This window comes from Penicillium oxalicum, chromosome II (genome assembly GCF_001723175.1).
Source record: "Penicillium oxalicum strain HP7-1 chromosome II, whole genome shotgun sequence".
In the NCBI taxonomy this organism is placed as follows: Eukaryota; Fungi; Ascomycota; class Eurotiomycetes; order Eurotiales; family Aspergillaceae; genus Penicillium; species Penicillium oxalicum.
The window spans coordinates 1,102,469-1,119,016 of record NC_064651.1 but is presented as its reverse complement, the minus strand read 5'-3'; the positions used below and the strand labels follow the sequence as shown (position 1 = coordinate 1,119,016).

Here is a 16,548-nt window from a genome sequence, read left to right as displayed (position 1 = left end):
ACTGAGTTGACTTCAGCTAGCTTAATTGAGTGGATTCGTGCCCGACGAGATACAATCGAGGCAGTCCTCCGCTGCTGAGCTTGAAGTTGTCGGGTACTCCATCGACGCCAGTGGACTGGGTCCAAAATGATCCTGGTGAGTGAGAGATTCGGTCAAGTGAGTCAAAGTTGCGGGGTGAAAGAATAACCCCCAAGGCGGAGGAAAAGTGCGAAGGTTTTGGATACCGCTGCATCGTAACAGCAAGAGGATTGATGTGATTATCTTCGTTGAATCATTAGCTCGTCGCGTCAAAAATGTCTAGTCCTATCATACAAAGCAAATGTCTTTAAGAAATACAGAGAGATGAATGGCTCCATGAACAGGCCAAACATGCTTTGGACGAGCCAACCCCAATCTAATCGCTAGCATCGCCTTTCTGGGCAGATGTACGCCACCATCTCGATCTTTTAACTAGATGGCCTCGCAAATTCGGGCTTCAAAGTCCATCGACCCCGACCACCTCGGTCTCGATCCAAGCTAGCCACAGTCTTAAGCATCTCTTGAAATTCAGCTACTCGCTGAGGGGTGGTGCAGTAATGATTGAATTGATCAACAATCACTTGCGTGAACACAGGCCCTCGGCGAGAGAGCAAGAAATCCCGAATAAGCGGCAGGAAGTCTTTCCCCCGGGGCATTCGACTTGGTGTGACCGATCCTGGAGGTGTCGAGTTTGGGGACATGATTGAAGAGGCGTTGGGGTTGAGGTTGGCGAGAAGGGATGAGGAGGATGGACCCCGAGCGGCCGGTCTTGATGACGAGCCACCGTTGCCAGCGGTATCCACGCGGCCACCTACGCCAAAAGAGCCCGTCCAAGTAGGCAGACCGATGGGTGTGTTGCGAGCGACCTCTTCTGCACGGCGTAGCTCACGAGCGGCTTCGGCGGCGACGCGGCGTGCCTCTTCTTCGATCAGTTTCGGGTCGGCCCGGACATTGCGCTTGCCGTTAATAATCTGATCATGTTCAAGCGCAGCATGAACGCCGGAGCGAGCGAAGATGCCATGCATGATCCGGTCTTCTGCGGTCTTGGAAGATTTCTCATCCTCTGCCTCGTTACGGAATTGCTCGACATTGGCGACCCCTTGAACGGCGCTGATATCTTCTTCATCAGCTTGAACTGGTTGGGCCTTCTGTCGATTCACCGCACCACGACGTTGATTACCGGGATTGGCCTTGGCTTGTTCCTGATAAGTAACGTCCGCATTCTTGAAGAGCTTCGTGGTTTCGAGCTCGTTATCATTCTCCTCCGTCAAAGAGAAGAGATCATACAGGTCACTCGCTTGGAAGCTTTCCCGCTGCTGGGGGTCACGAGTGATCTTGTTGGTCAAGAATTGCTTGAAAATCTGCCGGTGATAGATTTTTTCCTCGATGGTACCCTTGGTCATGAGGCGGAAGATCGTCACGTCACGTTTCTGTCCCAGTCGCCACGCTCGCTCGCGTGCCTGCATATCTGTGGAAGGATTCCAGTCCGGATCATAGATGATGACTCGATCGGCTCCGGTCAAGTTTACCCCAATGCCTCCCACGCGAGTGGTCAGAAGGAAAACATGTAAGTCCGGGTCCTTGTTGAATTCATCCACCATGGTCTGCCGATCTTTGATCGGAGTATTACCATCCATGCGACGAAAATTGAAACCGCCAAGCGACCAAATGAATTTTTCAATGATGTCCAGCATCTGTCGAGTCTGAGCGAACAGCAGCGTCTTGTGCCCAGTATCCTTCCAGACCTCCAGCAGACCCTTCAGAACCTTCATCTTGCCCGAGCGGTCGCTGTTGCCAAAGTCGGAGTCATGCGTTCGGATCTGACGATTCACCAAGTCTGGATGATTGCAAATCTTTCGGAGAATGTCGATTCCGAAGAGAGAATTTCTTTTACCTCGGATGATGGAGCTCATATCATCCGACCCCAGGAACCGTTTATAGACGTTCCGTTGCTCCTGAGTCAGCTTACAAAAGATGACTTGTTCAGTCTTCTGTGGTAGATCTGATGTGACATCCGCCTTGTACCGCTGAAGAAGGTACGGACTGATGGCATCCTTCAGGGTAGCTGCACACTTCGCAGCCGTCTGCACTTGGAGGTTGGTGGCGGATGCGTACCCTCCCTGCCGGATGGGAATTTCAAACTGGTTCTTGAAAGTCACCAGCGTGCCGAGGCGCATGGGAAAGACAAAGTCAAAGAGTGACCACAGATCGACTAGGCTGTTTTGCATCGGAGTCCCGGACAGAATTATGCGATGAGGCGTGCGCAATTCTTTGCAGCTGAAGGTAATACCGGCGTCAGGATTACGAATTTTGTGACCTTCATCGAGAATAGCGCAGCCCCATTCGACATCAACAAGAGCATCAGCGTAGGACTGGAGACCGGAATACGTAGTCACGAGAACGTGTCCTTCCTCCATGACTCGCTTGATGATCTTCTTGGCCGCCTTCTGACCAGCTGATAGATGCCGAGAAGGTATGCTGCCCATCAGCTCGGATGCCAATGCGGCCTCACGGCTACTCTCACGGCCCAAGTTCATCATACCACTGCCGGATGAATGGAGAATCGAGACCCGGAATGGGGGCCACCAACGATGGAATTCATTGACCCATTGCTTCATCAGCGTCGCAGGGCAGACAATGATCGCAGGTTTCGTGTACATGTTGCTGTAATGCAACGATGCCAGATAGGCGATTGCCTGGATTGTCTTTCCAAGTCCCATCTCATCGCCGATAATTCCTCCTACAGATTGCTGGTGGAGTTCCCAGAGCCATTGAACTCCGGTGCGCTGATAGGGAAAGAGGAATTTCCCAATGTCGCCTGGGACATGGAGACCGTTGTGAAGGTCAAGGTCTGGCTCTGATGGGTGGGGCTTCAGCCACTCCTCCTTCACATCCTCTTCCTTCTCGCCCTCCACCGAAGACCCTAGGGTGCGGTTACGAGCAGCACTGCGTCGGCTGATCCATTTCTGGAGGCGATCTTGATAGACTTCCTCGTTGCCGTCATCTACGCCACTCATATCCTCAAGGACGGCATCAGCTTTACCCTTCTTGCGCTTTTGTAAGCCGGGCTCGGGAGTAGTATCTGGCATAAACTCATCGTCGTCAGACAATGCACTGTCCTCGGAAGCGACGTAACTGGCCTCCGAATCGGCCTCAGGTGAGCCGCGTCGGGCAGCCTTCGAGGGCTTCGACCCTTTTTTTGCAGTGGGCGGGCTTTCCAGCTTTCGTCGCTTGGTGCTACGATGATCTGAGCTCTCGCTGAGATCATCAAAGTCGAATTCCGGGCGAAGCAGGTTCCGGTGGGAGGCCTGGGGCTCCTGGTGTGCTTTTTTCCGCTCTTCCGCCTCTTGTTGCTGATCTTCAGTATCTACCAGGGCGTCTTGTAGAGTCGACAGAGCTCCATTTGTGCCGGACTGACTCATCAGCTCAAAAGGTGTAATCTTTCCTGTTCGGAGAAGATAGTCCCGTCGGGACTCGTTTGGCAAGCGACCCGAGCCATGGGTCTCGTCGGCCTTTTCTTGAGCCTCGCGGCGATCATCTATGCGCTTCTGGATCTCTGTGACATCTTGGACCAGTCCAGTGCGGCGGGCTTCCAGGTTCCGAAGCTCATTCTCGATCCGAGTTCGTGCGACTGGTCCGACACTCTTGCCCAGACGGTCCTTGGCCTGTTGGATCTGACGATCGACCTTGCTAAAAAGATAGATTTGAAAATGAGTACGTTTTGTGAATCACGAAAATCAGCAGATTTATCCTTACGCTTTGTCCCCCAATGCCTTTTCTAGCCGCTTGGTGTCGTTTTCCTCGGCTTTTTCGGCAAGAAATTTATCAGCCTACATGAGATGTGAGCGATGGCTGATCTCAGGTGGAATAGAGAGATGAGAGATTCTCCATGTACCTGTCGAGTGATATCTCGCTCGAGATCATCTTGGTTACGAACATCTGCGTTGAGCTCCTGGAGACGTGTCGCCTCTACGGCAGCATTCGTCGAAGTCGGTGACGCCATCGTGTGACCGCCGGAAGGCGTCGAGGGTTTCAACGGAGGAAGTATAGACGGGTGTAGCAATCAGATATGGTCAGTGGGGCAAATGCTGTCCCAAACGTGAAGACATACGTATCATGGTGCACGCTTCGAGGGTGACTTAGGAAGGCCAAGAATGTCAGCGAGAATAATCACCGGCGTGACAAGGCGATTGTCGCCTGGGCCCTTGAATCACGATCGGTCTCGAAGCGTGATTGTGAGGCAACGACGGGCAGTTTACGCTCACCGCCTGAAGGAGCCGCACCTCGATCGAGACCCACTAGACATCCACGCCACATTCGCACATCCTCATCGAGAATACTACTGTCATGTGTGGCTGTGTGCCACCTTAGCGGTACTCGTATTTTGTATAGCACATCAGGTATATCTCGGACTCCAGTGCCCGTCGATTTTGTCCAACATGATGCTCCCCGTCACTTTGCTTGGTCTCGGTCAATTGTCTCGAGGGGACAAAGGGTAGGCTCTTTCACTCTGTACGTGCGCGATCTCTCCGACCTTATTACTTGTGCCGCAGCGCATGGCTGCGATCTGATCACAGGCCAAAGGACTATTCTGCCTTGGCTCCGTTTGCATTTCTCTCTGACCATTCTTGACGACTGGTCATACACTAAATGGAAGAGCGAAGATCAAAAGGAAGATTTCGATCGTCAGCGTTCGAAACAATCATCTTTTCTCTTCTTTTCCTTTCCTTTTTTTTTGCCTGAAAGACCAAGTGAAGCAGCGTGGTACTCTCTCTTTTCCTCCATATATATACCTTGGGCACAAGGAACTTTCATCACTTACTCTGGTGGAAATGAAACTCGAGGCCTATTTGGGGAAGCGTCGGGCACACACGATCTTGCCCGTCCGGTTCCTTGTCGGGTATCCAATGACGCGACGATCTACAGGGGCAAGATTAGACGGTGGTCATGACGACGAATATGCACATTTGCTCGCTGAAGTCGCTGACAATTGAAATGTTCAGGTTCCGATGGATTGAGAACGGCCGTGTTTTCTGAGCCACGTCGCCTTTCCATCGAGTCTCTCTTCTCAATAGCGGATGCTTTTGGAAACATGACCTGGTTGGAGAGAGAGAGAGAGAGAGATGAGAATTTTCGTGGTGATGCCGCTGCTGTGCCTGCGGCAGTTGTTGTACCTCATTGACCTGGTACCTTTGTGATTGCCCGAGTCTAGTATGGAGTGCGTAACTCCAACGTCGTTAGACTTGCACATGTAGTTTAACGTCTGATGCAGTCTCAAGTTTTGACGTTGTATTTTCTCTGCACCGAAAAAGATGATCGGGTCGCCTCTCTCCCCTTCTTGTCCGCCATCCGAGCAATCACACGAACCTCGTGTGTACGACAATCTCTGTCTCCTTCTACTCCTTCAGATTCACGCCCATTCCATCTCCATCGACGATCCATGCCTCACCCGCCGTGGATGTACCCAGTAGCCTCCTCCTCGGCCTAGCTATCCACCTTGATTCCCGGTGTGTTGCTACCGTTCTTCGCCTGCTCATCTCCTTCCAGTCCACTGCCCTCCCTTGTCCTTATCGAGGTTGCACCACCAGCGCTCGCACCATCCTGCAACTCGCCTCCTCGGATCCCCCGAGCTCTCTCCAGGCTCCAGTCTGCAGTCTCCACTATCGTCGGCCTTCTGGCGCGTGCATCCCCGTCGACGGACTACGTCGGTGGCATCTCACATCTCCGTTGTCCATTGCGACCGCCCCCAGAAAAAAACGCCTTTCCCGAACGTCGTGTCCTTCTCACCCCACCAGCACTGCAATTGCTTAACTGCTTGGACGGTTCCGTGGACGTGCACTTTTGGCGACGGATGTTCAGTCCACCCTTCTCCCCCAACCCAACCCAACCTTACCTAAACTTACCTTACCTCACCTGAAACCGCCGCCTCGCACTGCACCCACACCCACACCCACCATCATCACCCATCACCCATCATTCATACCCGCTTTTCCCATAGACGATGCGTCACTCCACCCTTCGGAGCTAGTCTTTCATCATCCCCAATCATCTCGACAGTTTGTGGGAAACACATTGTCGCAGATTTCAATCTCGCTCTCTCCAGCGTTCTCTCTCGAGTGCTGCCTCCTTGTCCATCCCGCATCTACAGCCCGTGCCCAGCGAGCGAGAAGTGGTTGCGTGTGTTCTCCCCGCCCGCTTCCAGCCCACGCACGAACCCCTCTCAAGACCGCAGGCGCGCTGTGCGCAGGGAACAGCATCGGCAACAAGGTTCTAAGCTTCGCTCCCTTCTTGTCTCTAAGGCAATCCTGACCTTGTCCCTTATTCCAACCACTCGCAAAAGATGGATCATCCTGGTTGGCAACCGTACCAAGATCCCACCATGGGCCAGCCCCCCGCGCAGTTCAATAACGGGTTGGCGAGTCACCCTCCCCAGCAGCTGAACACCAAATATGGCCAGCCGCCAGCTCAGGCACAGCCGCCCGTGGGATACACATACGAGAACTATCAGACGCCCGGCACCTCTTCCAAACCTCCCTCTGCCCACTCTGCTCATCCTGGGTCCAAGCCCGCCTCGATGGCCTCTTCGCCCACGGCCACGCCGCGCTCGCGGGAGTATGTGACCGATACCGATACCACCATGGAGGACGCAGATCCCTACAACCGGGCCAAATATCCGTCACGACCAACTCATCACAGTCGCGCCTCCTCGCAATTCCTCAGCCAGGCCGAGGAATCGTCCGCCGCGCGCAGGTACTCCCCAATGAACGTGCTGTCGCCGCCCATGTCATACCCAACGAGCCCAGGAAAGCCTCCGGGTACATACGACTCTTCCCCCTCGGCCTCCGCACAGGCTCGACGGTCGCCCGCCCGAGCTGTCAATTACACGTCGCCTCCTCAGAGCTACCAGTCTCCCCCAGGTGAGCGCCTCCCCATTGACCAATGCAATCGCATTGGTCCTCCATTATCCCTCTGCTGTTGCTTACATTTCTTCCTTCTCTCGTCAGCGGCTGGTCGTGTCCCTCGTCTTCCCCCTCTCCAACCTGGCGATCTGAATACGGATCACTTTCCCCTCTCATCGACTTCCAGCCACGTGAGCCCGACATACGGAGCAGGCCCACGGGAGCCGCGGTCGGCGGCAGCGCCGGCGCCCTATCCAGGTCGCGGTCCGGTGCCCAAGTTTCAGAAGATCAAGACTGTCCAAGAATTGCAGCCTCGTATCCATACGCAGCCTGCTTATCGACGAGCCAATCCCGAGGGTGGCTTCATCAGTGTAAGAGTCGCCTCGAATTGGAAGTGTCTAGAGGGTAATCACTAATCGTCGGGTCATCCTCGCAGCCTCTTCAAGCGTTGACCACTCATCTCCCATCCACCTACCGCATCTGTAATCCCAATTTTAACTATGAATCGTCAAGGAACCCTCGTCGCGTGTTGACCAAGCCGAGCAAGGGGGTGAAAAACGACGGGTACGACAACGAGGACAGTGATTACATTCTTTATGTCAACGATATCCTGGGGAGTGAAGAGGCCGGCCACAAGTACGTCATTCGCGGGGCTTTGCTTGTCTTTTTTTTTTTGAAGGGCATCAGCATCTGACAACCTTGAATCACAGGAATCGATACCTCATTCTCGATGTGCTGGGACAGGGCACTTTCGGTCAGGTGGTAAAATGCCAGAACTTGAAGACGCAAGAAGTGGTGGCTGTCAAGGTCATCAAGAACAAGACGGCCTACTTCAATCAGAGTATGATGGAGGTGTCTGTTCTGGATCTTGTATGTATCCGGCGTCATTTTTTTCCTCCAATGATTCCTCGACCTTTGTATCAGATGAAAAGCTAACTGGTGACTCTTTTCATTCTTACAGCTCAACAGCAAATATGATAAAAATGACGATCATCATCTTCTCCGCCTCAAGGATACGTTTATTCATCGACAACATCTGTGTCTTGCCTTTGAGCTGCTCAGTGTCAATCTTTACGAGTTGATCAAGCAGAACCAATTCCGAGGACTCAGCACTACACTCGTGCGCGTCTTTGCTCAGCAACTGCTCAATGCATTGAGTCTTCTAAACAAAGCTCATCTGATTCATTGCGACTTGAAACCGGAAAATATTCTGCTGAAAAAGTAGGTCTTGCATGATCAAACTTGGCCCTAGAGATTCTCTTCTCTGTGACTGACCATGCTCTCTTCCAGCCTCGAGAGTCCCATCATCAAAGTCATTGACTTTGGCTCTGCATGCGACGAGCGCCAAACGGTGTATACGTACATTCAATCCCGATTCTACCGTTCGCCTGAAGTATTGCTCGGTTTGCCGTACGTCGCAATTATTGTGATCTACATACCCCCAAAGCACTCACTTGTTCTGACTATCCTACAGATACTCTTCCGCGATCGACATGTGGTCTCTGGGTTGCATTGTTGTCGAGCTCTTCCTTGGGTTGCCTCTTTTTCCTGGATCCTCGGAATACAACCAGGTGTGCCGAATCGTCGAGATGCTCGGCCTCCCTCCAACTTGGATGTTGGAAATGGGCAAGCAATCGGGCGAGTTCTTCGAGAAGACCCAGGACGAATATGGTCGGAAGACATACCGCTTGAAGAGCTTGGAGCAGTACTCGCGGGAACACAACACCAAGGAGCAGCCCAGCAAGAAGTACTTCTCAGCATCGACACTAGAGGAAATCATTCGAAGCTACCCCATGCCCAGGAAGAATATGAAGCAAGCTGAAATCGAACGAGGTTGGTGGAAGCCCCCATTCAATGCGGCTGTGTGAGCTTGTTGTCTAACTTTCCATTGTCATAGAGCTCAACAACCGGGTAGCATTCATCGACTTTGTACGGGGTCTGCTCACAATCAACCCGCTCGAGCGCTGGTCGCCGCAGCAAGCCAAGTTGCACCCCTTCATCACTCAGCAAAAGTTCACGGGTCCGTTTATGCCGCCCATGAACTTGAAATATTCGGCGCCAAACAAGACCGTCGCTCCCGGTGTTCAGCAGCAACAGCAGGCTGAAGCTGCCAGCAAACAGCGGGCTGCTCAAGCCGCTCATGCGCAGTCAGCGTATAACATGCAAATGAACCAATACCATACGCCACCTGCCCATACCCCGCAGGCTCCGCCAATCTACAACGGCATGTATCAACAGGGGGCACCTCCTCCGTACCCGACACAGCCGCCGGGCTACGGCCATCAGATGGGAATCGTCCAGGGTCAGGTTCCCCAGCAAGGCCAATACCCCCCGTCTCAAAGCCTCTATGCTCAGGCAACAACGAGGGCCGGACGCCAACGCGCCTCAACGATGGACGTACAGGGAGGTGGTGTTCCTACAACAATCCAGCGTGTGGCAAGTCACTTAGATCCCAATGCCCCAATCCGGCTGCAGCCCAGCCCGGCATATTATCCCCCTCCGCCTGATGGCTACGTGGATCCGAACAACGCCAACCAGCGGCGGCGCGGGAGCCGCGCTAATGGACAAGGAAACCAACGAAACCGAGACTTCATTCGCACGCTTGAGGATGGTGTGCTAGGTGAAAGCTACATGGGTCAAAACCAGTGGCACTAAAAACGGGGTCATGAGAACGGTCACCAGCTGCTCCTGTCTACGACGAGGCCATTTTCCTGTCATGTGTCGTGCATTCACTGCAATGGAGCATAGTCACGTCAGGTGTGGCTCGAAGACGCAAAGTGGTCGCCGACCAAGCCTGCACTGGTCCATTTGGTTCATAAAGTTACGTCGAAGTTAAACCATCCGTTCGCCGACACCCCATCTTCTACGGTCTCGATCATTGGCAACCCTGAACGCTCAAACAACCGCACCTTCTTGGCAGCGTCCCCAAGCTCAGAGTCTTCTGCCTCTTTTGTTGCTCATGTTCGCTGTTATGAGAGCGTTGCACGATTTGTAAGTTTCACGGGCATTCCTATTATTGTGCTTGCGAGGACAGATTTCTCGACGCACGCACCACGTAACCTGAACCATTCCTCACCGGTTTCATGCTGGCAACGAGAGACTTGAGAATTTCCAGCTTTTTGCGGTCTTTTGTTTCTCTCATCCACATCCTCATTCCCCTTGTTGCTCATTATCCCTGGGCATTTTTTAGCTCTTCTTTGCTTACTCTCAATCTCTGTCCCTCCGAACGGTGGCGTTTTACTTCCTGTGAATTCCGAATCGTATACAAGTGGCTTTGCTTATGAGGATGTTCTTGTTTTCTTTTATTCTGTTTCATTACAAGTGCCCTTTTCTTTTGGCATAGCCCGGAGTATTAAAGAACAATATCGTCCCCACGTCTTTTCTCCGTAACAATTGAGGAACTCCTTGGAAATTCCACCAGTTGATCTACCAGAACTTCTGCTTCGACCGACAATTTTTGAGACTTCTGATTCGTCGCGTTCGTTCGATTCAATTTATTGACGCTTTTTTGTAAATCTGGTGGTTGTTCGGTCTGCATGGTGGATGTACTCGGGTATGAGCTGGCGGGACCCGCAACTTCGTAAAATCGTGCAAATGCGACCTATTTCAACAATTATTAAAAAACTTGAGTCTCGGTGAGATTTCAAAGTCAGCCCGTAGCCCTCAAAAAAGAATAAACGAGGAGCCGCATGAGTTATTGAAGATGTTAAAGAGTATGTTTCTCAAAACAACGCGTCAAAGAAGTCCAGATGGCGCTAGTCCAAATTGGGCATAGTGAGCCCCTCGCTTAAATTTCGTGTGTGGCTCTCGCCCGCCATTCAACTCCAAGTTTTGAGAAGGTCAAACTGCCCTGCAGCAACGGATTCAACCGACCCGCAAATATGTCTCGATTCTTCTACCGCGGTGGTAGCGACAGCGAGTCCAGCTCCTCGGACGAAGAGGAGGAGCTCTATGAGCGCTCCGAGGAGGAATCAAGCGAGGAGGAATCTTCCGACCAGTCCGACTCCGGCTCTGACTCCGACGACTCCGACGACGAGGCGAGCGCGAAGGGCGGTGCCGCCGCTTTCTTGAAGGATGATTCTGACAGCGAGGAGGAGGAAGAGGAGGAGAAGGTCACAGTTGTGAAGAGTGCCAAGGACAAGCGATTGGAGGGTCTGGAGAGCACCATCAAGTTGATCGAAAATGCCGAGAAGATCAACGACTGGGCTGTTATTTCGACTGGTGAGTGTGCCCTGGTGGAATGCAGTCTCGTTCTTGGCGTGGTGGCTTGATCTGGACATGAGGCGCATCAAAGGTGTGATGCGGGATTTAAACGATTGATACACCTCATGCATGATGCCATGAAGCCACCAGAGTCAAGTTGGATGAAAGAAATGTGTTGACCGTGCCTCGCTACAGAGTTCGACAACCTGAACCGCCAGATCGTCAAGATCACTCAGACTGGCCCCGTTCCCAAGATCTATGTCCAGGCCGTTGCTGATCTCGAGGACTTCGTCAACGAGTCCGTCGCCAAGCAGAAGGCTTCCAACAAGAAGATGAACGCTAGCAACCAGAAGGGATTCAATGCCGTCAAGCAGCGTATCAAGAAGAACAACAAGGACTACGCCGCCCAGATCGAGAAGTACCGTGCCAACAAGGACGAATTTATGGAGAGCGATGAGGAGGTTGAGAAGCCTGCCGCCGCTGCCCCTAAGCCCACCAAAGTCGAGAAGATCCAGAACCTCGCTGCTGCCGCCGCCGCGGCCGCTGCCGAGGATGAGGAGTTCACCACTGTCAGCCGTGGTGGAAAGACTCACTACACCCCTGAGAGCATTCTCAAGCACCTCCGTGTCATTGTTGAGTCCCGAGGAAAGAAGAACACCGACCGTCTCGAGCAGATCAAGACAATGGAGAAGCTTCTCGCCGTTGCGACCACTCCTTACCAGCGTATCCGTGTCTACCTGACCTTGATCTCCACCCGTTTCGACCTGACGTCTTCTTCCGCCAACTACATGAGCCCCGAGCAGTGGAAGTCTGCTGATAAGGAGTTTGGCTCTCTCCTGTCCGTCCTGGAGGAGAACCGCAACCTGGTCGTCAGCGAGAATGCTGAGGAGTGGGAGGATGATGAGAAGCAACCCCAGATCTCTGAGGGCGAGACTTTCTACATCCCCGGCAGCATTGTCTCATATATTGAGCGTTTGGATGACGAGCTTACCCGCTCTCTGCAGCAGATTGACCCCCACACTGCTGAATACATTGAGCGCTTGAGCGACGAGCAGCAATTGTACAACAACATTGTCCGCGCTCAGCTCTACCTTGAGAACTTGAACACTAGCGACAAGACCGACGCCCGACAAGACAGCGTGAACCGCACGATCATCCGCCGCTTGGAGCACGTCTACTTCAAGCCCTCCCAAGTTGTTTCCATCTTGGAGGAAGCGACCTGGAAGGCCCTTCCCGAGCAGCTCGATTCCACCATTACCCCACGCAAGAATGTCGGCGACGTCAACGCCCTTCTCCAGACTCTCTGCCACTACCTGTTCCAGAACAGCGATGGCATCATCCGCGCTCGCTCGATGCTTTGCCAGATCTACTTCCTCGCCCTGCACGATCAGTACTACCGCTCTCGTGACCTGATGCTCATGTCGCACTTGACTGAGAACATCTCCAACTTTGACGTCAGCACCCAGATTCTTTTCAACCGCACCCTGGTTCAGATTGGTCTGTGCGCTTTCCGCGCCGGTCTGATCTACGAGGCTCAAAACACCCTCGGGGAGATCTGCGGCTCTGGCCGTCAAAAGGAGCTGCTGGCCCAGGGTATCATCATGCAGCGCTACTCCACCGTCTCTCCTGAGCAGGAGCGTCTTGAGCGTCAGCGCCAGCTACCCTTCCACATGCACATCAACCTCGAGCTCCTCGAGTGCATCTACCTCACCTCCAGCATGTTCCTTGAGGTCCCCCTTATGGCGCAGACTTCCTCCTCGCCCGAGATGCGCCGCCGCATGATCTCTAAGACCTTCCGCCGCATGCTCGACTACAACGAGCGCCAGGTGTTCACCGGACCCCCTGAGAACACTCGTGACGGTGTGATCATGTCCGCCAAGTTCCTCGCTGCCGGTGACTGGAAGCAGGCTGCCTCGATGCTGTCTTCCATCAAGATCTGGGATCTGATGCCCCAGCCGGAGAAGGTCAAGGAGATGCTCTCTGCCCAGACACAAGAAGAGGGTCTGCGCACCTACCTCTTCACCTATGCTCCCTTCTATGACAGTCTCTCCATCTCCTCGCTGGCCGATATGTTCGAGCTGCCTGCCAAGAAGATCACCGCTATCATCAGCCGTATGATCTCCCACGAGGAGCTCGCTGCTGCCCTGGACCAGGTCAACAACGCCATTGTCTTCCGCAAGGGTGTTGAGCTGTCTCGCCTGCAGTCCCAGATCGTCACGTTGGCTGACAAGTCTATGGGTCTGCTCGAGTCCAACGAGAAGACTCTTGAGCAGCGTACCCAAGGTATGGCCAACGCTTTCCAGCGTGAGCAGGGTCCCGGTAACCGCGGTCGAGGTGGTGGTCGTGGCGGTGGTGGCCAAGGCCGTGGTGGTGCTCGCATTCCTGGTCAGCAGGGTCGGAGACCTGGTGGCCAGCAATTCGGCGGTGGTGCATTGGGTGGTGCAATCAAGGCTTAAAATATGGGATTTTTGCGTTCTCCTCTTGATCTAATGGCATGCCTTGTTTATGCATCTCCCTCTTCTCTCTGTTCGACTTTTGAAACCAACTCCTTCTCCTCCGCCTCTCCACCCTATCACTCTGCCACTGGCTCTTCTCTCTCCCTCTTTTCCCATCCTTCTTCTTTTTTTTGATCCTTGCCTTATTTTGCTGTCACGGTCTCCTGCGTATCTCTCCCTCTATCTCGCCTACCCCCTTTCTGATGCCGTTTCTGATCACGAGTGAAATCCGCTCGTGGCCCTTCCATGATCCAAAATGAATGAATATAAATGGTTAGAAAGTTTCACGTCTCTCATGTAGGAAGTAGGTTGTAACCAGTAGGGGCTGGATGATAACTGTCCTTTTTGCGGTGCTATCGACGACACATTGTAGGAGACAATCAGGTGGAGAATTCATTTGATGTCCAGTCGAGGTTCAGCTTGACATGTATCATCACCTTCTGGGTAGATTTATCTAACCCTCTGTTTCGGTTGATTTATTCCAATGTTCCAGGCTCCCCCATCTCCTGCTCTCCTGAAGCTGGGACAAAGACACCTTATGGGTCTGCGGAAATCGCGAGAGAAAGATGCGGCTGATGAATCAGAGTCTCGGGGAAAGGACCCGCCCTTTGGTCAGTGGTATACAAGCATTCGGCCTCGGTGACAGCCTTGGAAGAGTTGTGCATCAAATCGTGTATCCAATTCATCGACTATACGAAATTATTCCCTGTCAACGGGGAGACTAAGTACTTCATCTAATGCTTCTCGGACCCCTAGTATCCAGGGTCCACATCACAGAGGTGCTTCGGGCTCTGGAAGCCCTCCATGTTCGCCGCTTTGATGAAATCCCGCGTCTTCTGAATATCCCCACCGCAAATCGGACCACACCACACAGGACGACTGTCATGGCCGTAGTTCTGGAGAATGTACTGCTTGTCCTGCCAGTCTGAATCCACGGCCGCGCCAACATCGCATACTGGAATCGTGAAAATCCCCTCCCAGGCCGCCCCATGAGCACCCGGAACAGCCCAGCCATCCTTGATCGCGGATTCGGCCCGTTGCCGAGCGGTATCGGCGTTGTAGTTATATCCGGCGACATTCCAGGCATCCCAGGACGATTTGATCACATCCTCGATTGTCACGCCGCTATATTCATTGGAACCCAATCGATCGGCTCCGGGGGGCGTCGCAACCCATCCCCATTGATGAGAAGTCAGAGAAGGCACGTCGTTTTCTTGCCAGTAGTAGAGGTACCAGGCCTTGCCGTTGCTGCAGATCCCATAGGACTGGGGACCTTCGCCGATGCCTTGTCCATCATTGCATGCGCCTCCACCGAGGATGAAGATCTTTTGCGTTCGCCAGAGAGCGTTGATGGCGGAACCCACGAGCATGGCGGTCATCGAGTCGGTGACGGCGTTTTTCTCGACGCCACCAAAATCGAGGAAGGCGCCGCCGGAGAGGTAGCTACGGATGTCGTGATCATTGTAGGTTTTACCGGCCATCAGATCGTTGTTGGCCGTGGTGAACGATTTCAGCGAGTCGACGACAATCGTGCCAAGAATGCCACCGAGGTCTGCCGATTTCTGGAAGGTGTCGTCTTGACTGAGGAAAAGGCGTCAGTGTGAACATGGCGAATACGTGTTATGAGAATTTCTCTCCTCCTGGAATTGAGAGCATTCACCGGGACGTTCCCGGGGCTGCTCAGAGGACAATGACGATGTGGTGCACAACAGGCATGACTTACTGGCTCCCAAGAACTATACCGGCCGCGCTGTTCGCGCCCCCGGCCAATGTGGAGGCTGCGCCGGCAACAGCACCTGCAGCTGCAACTTCTGCAAGGCCAGCGAAGGAGGCGCCAATGCCGATGATAGTTGTGACTACATTGAGAATCTCCTTCAACACAGTCACACTTTTGTCGTCCTTGTCCTTGTAGAAAGTCAAGGCCCACTCGTCCTTGGACAGTGCGGCACCAAGCGCTGCTGTGCTAAATGCCTGGCTGACTCCCAAGAAGTACGAGTGTAGACGATTGACCGACTCGAGGACGTAGTATGTAGGACGCATGTCGTCGCCCCGATCATTGATCACTCGGTTATCACACACATTCAAGTCGCAGTCCGAGGTTGACCCATCATCGCGACACGACCAGTCGGGGTTACCAATGGCCCACTGACCAAAAGCACCGGCAAAGCCTGCCGTGTTGCTACTGATCAGGTCCGTATGATCGTTCCACCAAGTGTTGAGCCAGGTGTCAATATTGTTGTTATTCCAATCCTCAGCCTTTGGGTTGAAATATTGCGAGATCGAGCCACACCGTCTGACCACACTGTGCGATACGTTGGAGGTCGTTGGGGCTCCCTGCACAGCAGACACGAGAGCCAGCACCATGACAACAGCGCCTCGGAACATTTTGATTCAGCCAAGTGAAAGCCTTTTCTTGTGGCGTGGGTGTAGCCAAGAGAGCGTGAAGTGGAAGGCATCTGGGGAAATCAAAGAGACTTTATAAAAAGCTCTTTGCTCTGGCATACTAGACGTCAATCTCAGTTTGTTTGTTCTCTTCTCTCGCTGTCTGACAGGATAGCCAGGCCATAATCATCAGAGATGGCGCAACACTCGTCTCAAGGTCCTGATCTGTTGATGGCGATCAATGCCCAAGTCCTTGATCATTTTCCCGAAAGGGTAATTCCTCATGCCTATATGTCAATCTTTGTACCGCTGCGATGATCGTCATTCTGCCCCTTATGGTACACCAACATCTACCGGAAAAAAACCGTACTAAACGCATCCCCAAAGGGACCTTGTAAGTCTCTGTAAGCCCCTTGGGGGCTAAGAAGCAAGTTATGCCCGAAGTGAGTTCCATTTCACCTAGAGTACAAGATAATGTCGATGACAGAAACAACAGCTTACATAACGCAAAAAGATCCACCTTGTAATTTTGTAGACAGGAAATACATACA

The 16,548-nt window shown here is 53.0% G+C and overlaps 4 protein-coding genes across 4 annotated transcripts; 2 read left to right on the top strand and 2 right to left on the bottom strand.

The window, feature by feature from the left end:
- Window positions 1–446: 446 nt before the first annotated feature.
- Window positions 447–4,021, bottom strand: POX_b02281 (DNA repair protein rhp26; the record flags this gene model as incomplete). The annotated part of the gene is made up of 3 exons (XM_050111195.1): window positions 447–3,708; window positions 3,775–3,848; window positions 3,914–4,021. 3 exons carry the CDS (start codon window positions 4,019–4,021, stop codon window positions 447–449), a joined length of 3,444 nt encoding a protein of 1,147 aa, XP_049971541.1.
- A 2,337-nt stretch (window positions 4,022–6,358) lies between these two features.
- POX_b02280 (Serine/threonine-protein kinase ppk15) lies at window positions 6,359–9,572 on the top strand (the record flags this gene model as incomplete). Its single annotated transcript, XM_050111194.1, has 7 exons — window positions 6,359–7,288; window positions 7,354–7,553; window positions 7,628–7,787; window positions 7,879–8,138; window positions 8,208–8,327; window positions 8,392–8,750; window positions 8,815–9,572. 7 exons carry the CDS (start codon window positions 6,359–6,361, stop codon window positions 9,570–9,572), a joined length of 2,787 nt encoding a protein of 928 aa, XP_049971540.1.
- A 1,226-nt stretch (window positions 9,573–10,798) lies between these two features.
- Window positions 10,799–13,576, top strand: POX_b02279 (Eukaryotic translation initiation factor 3 subunit C; the record flags this gene model as incomplete). The annotated part of the gene is made up of 2 exons (XM_050111193.1): window positions 10,799–11,138; window positions 11,316–13,576. The coding sequence occupies 2 exons, from the start codon at window positions 10,799–10,801 to the stop codon at window positions 13,574–13,576; spliced, it is 2,601 nt and encodes an 866-aa protein (XP_049971539.1).
- A 791-nt stretch (window positions 13,577–14,367) lies between these two features.
- Window positions 14,368–16,000, bottom strand: POX_b02278 (uncharacterized protein; the record flags this gene model as incomplete). The annotated part of the gene is made up of 2 exons (XM_050111192.1): window positions 14,368–15,196; window positions 15,339–16,000. 2 exons carry the CDS (start codon window positions 15,998–16,000, stop codon window positions 14,368–14,370), a joined length of 1,491 nt encoding a protein of 496 aa, XP_049971538.1.
- Between the last annotated feature and the right edge of the window lie 548 nt (window positions 16,001–16,548).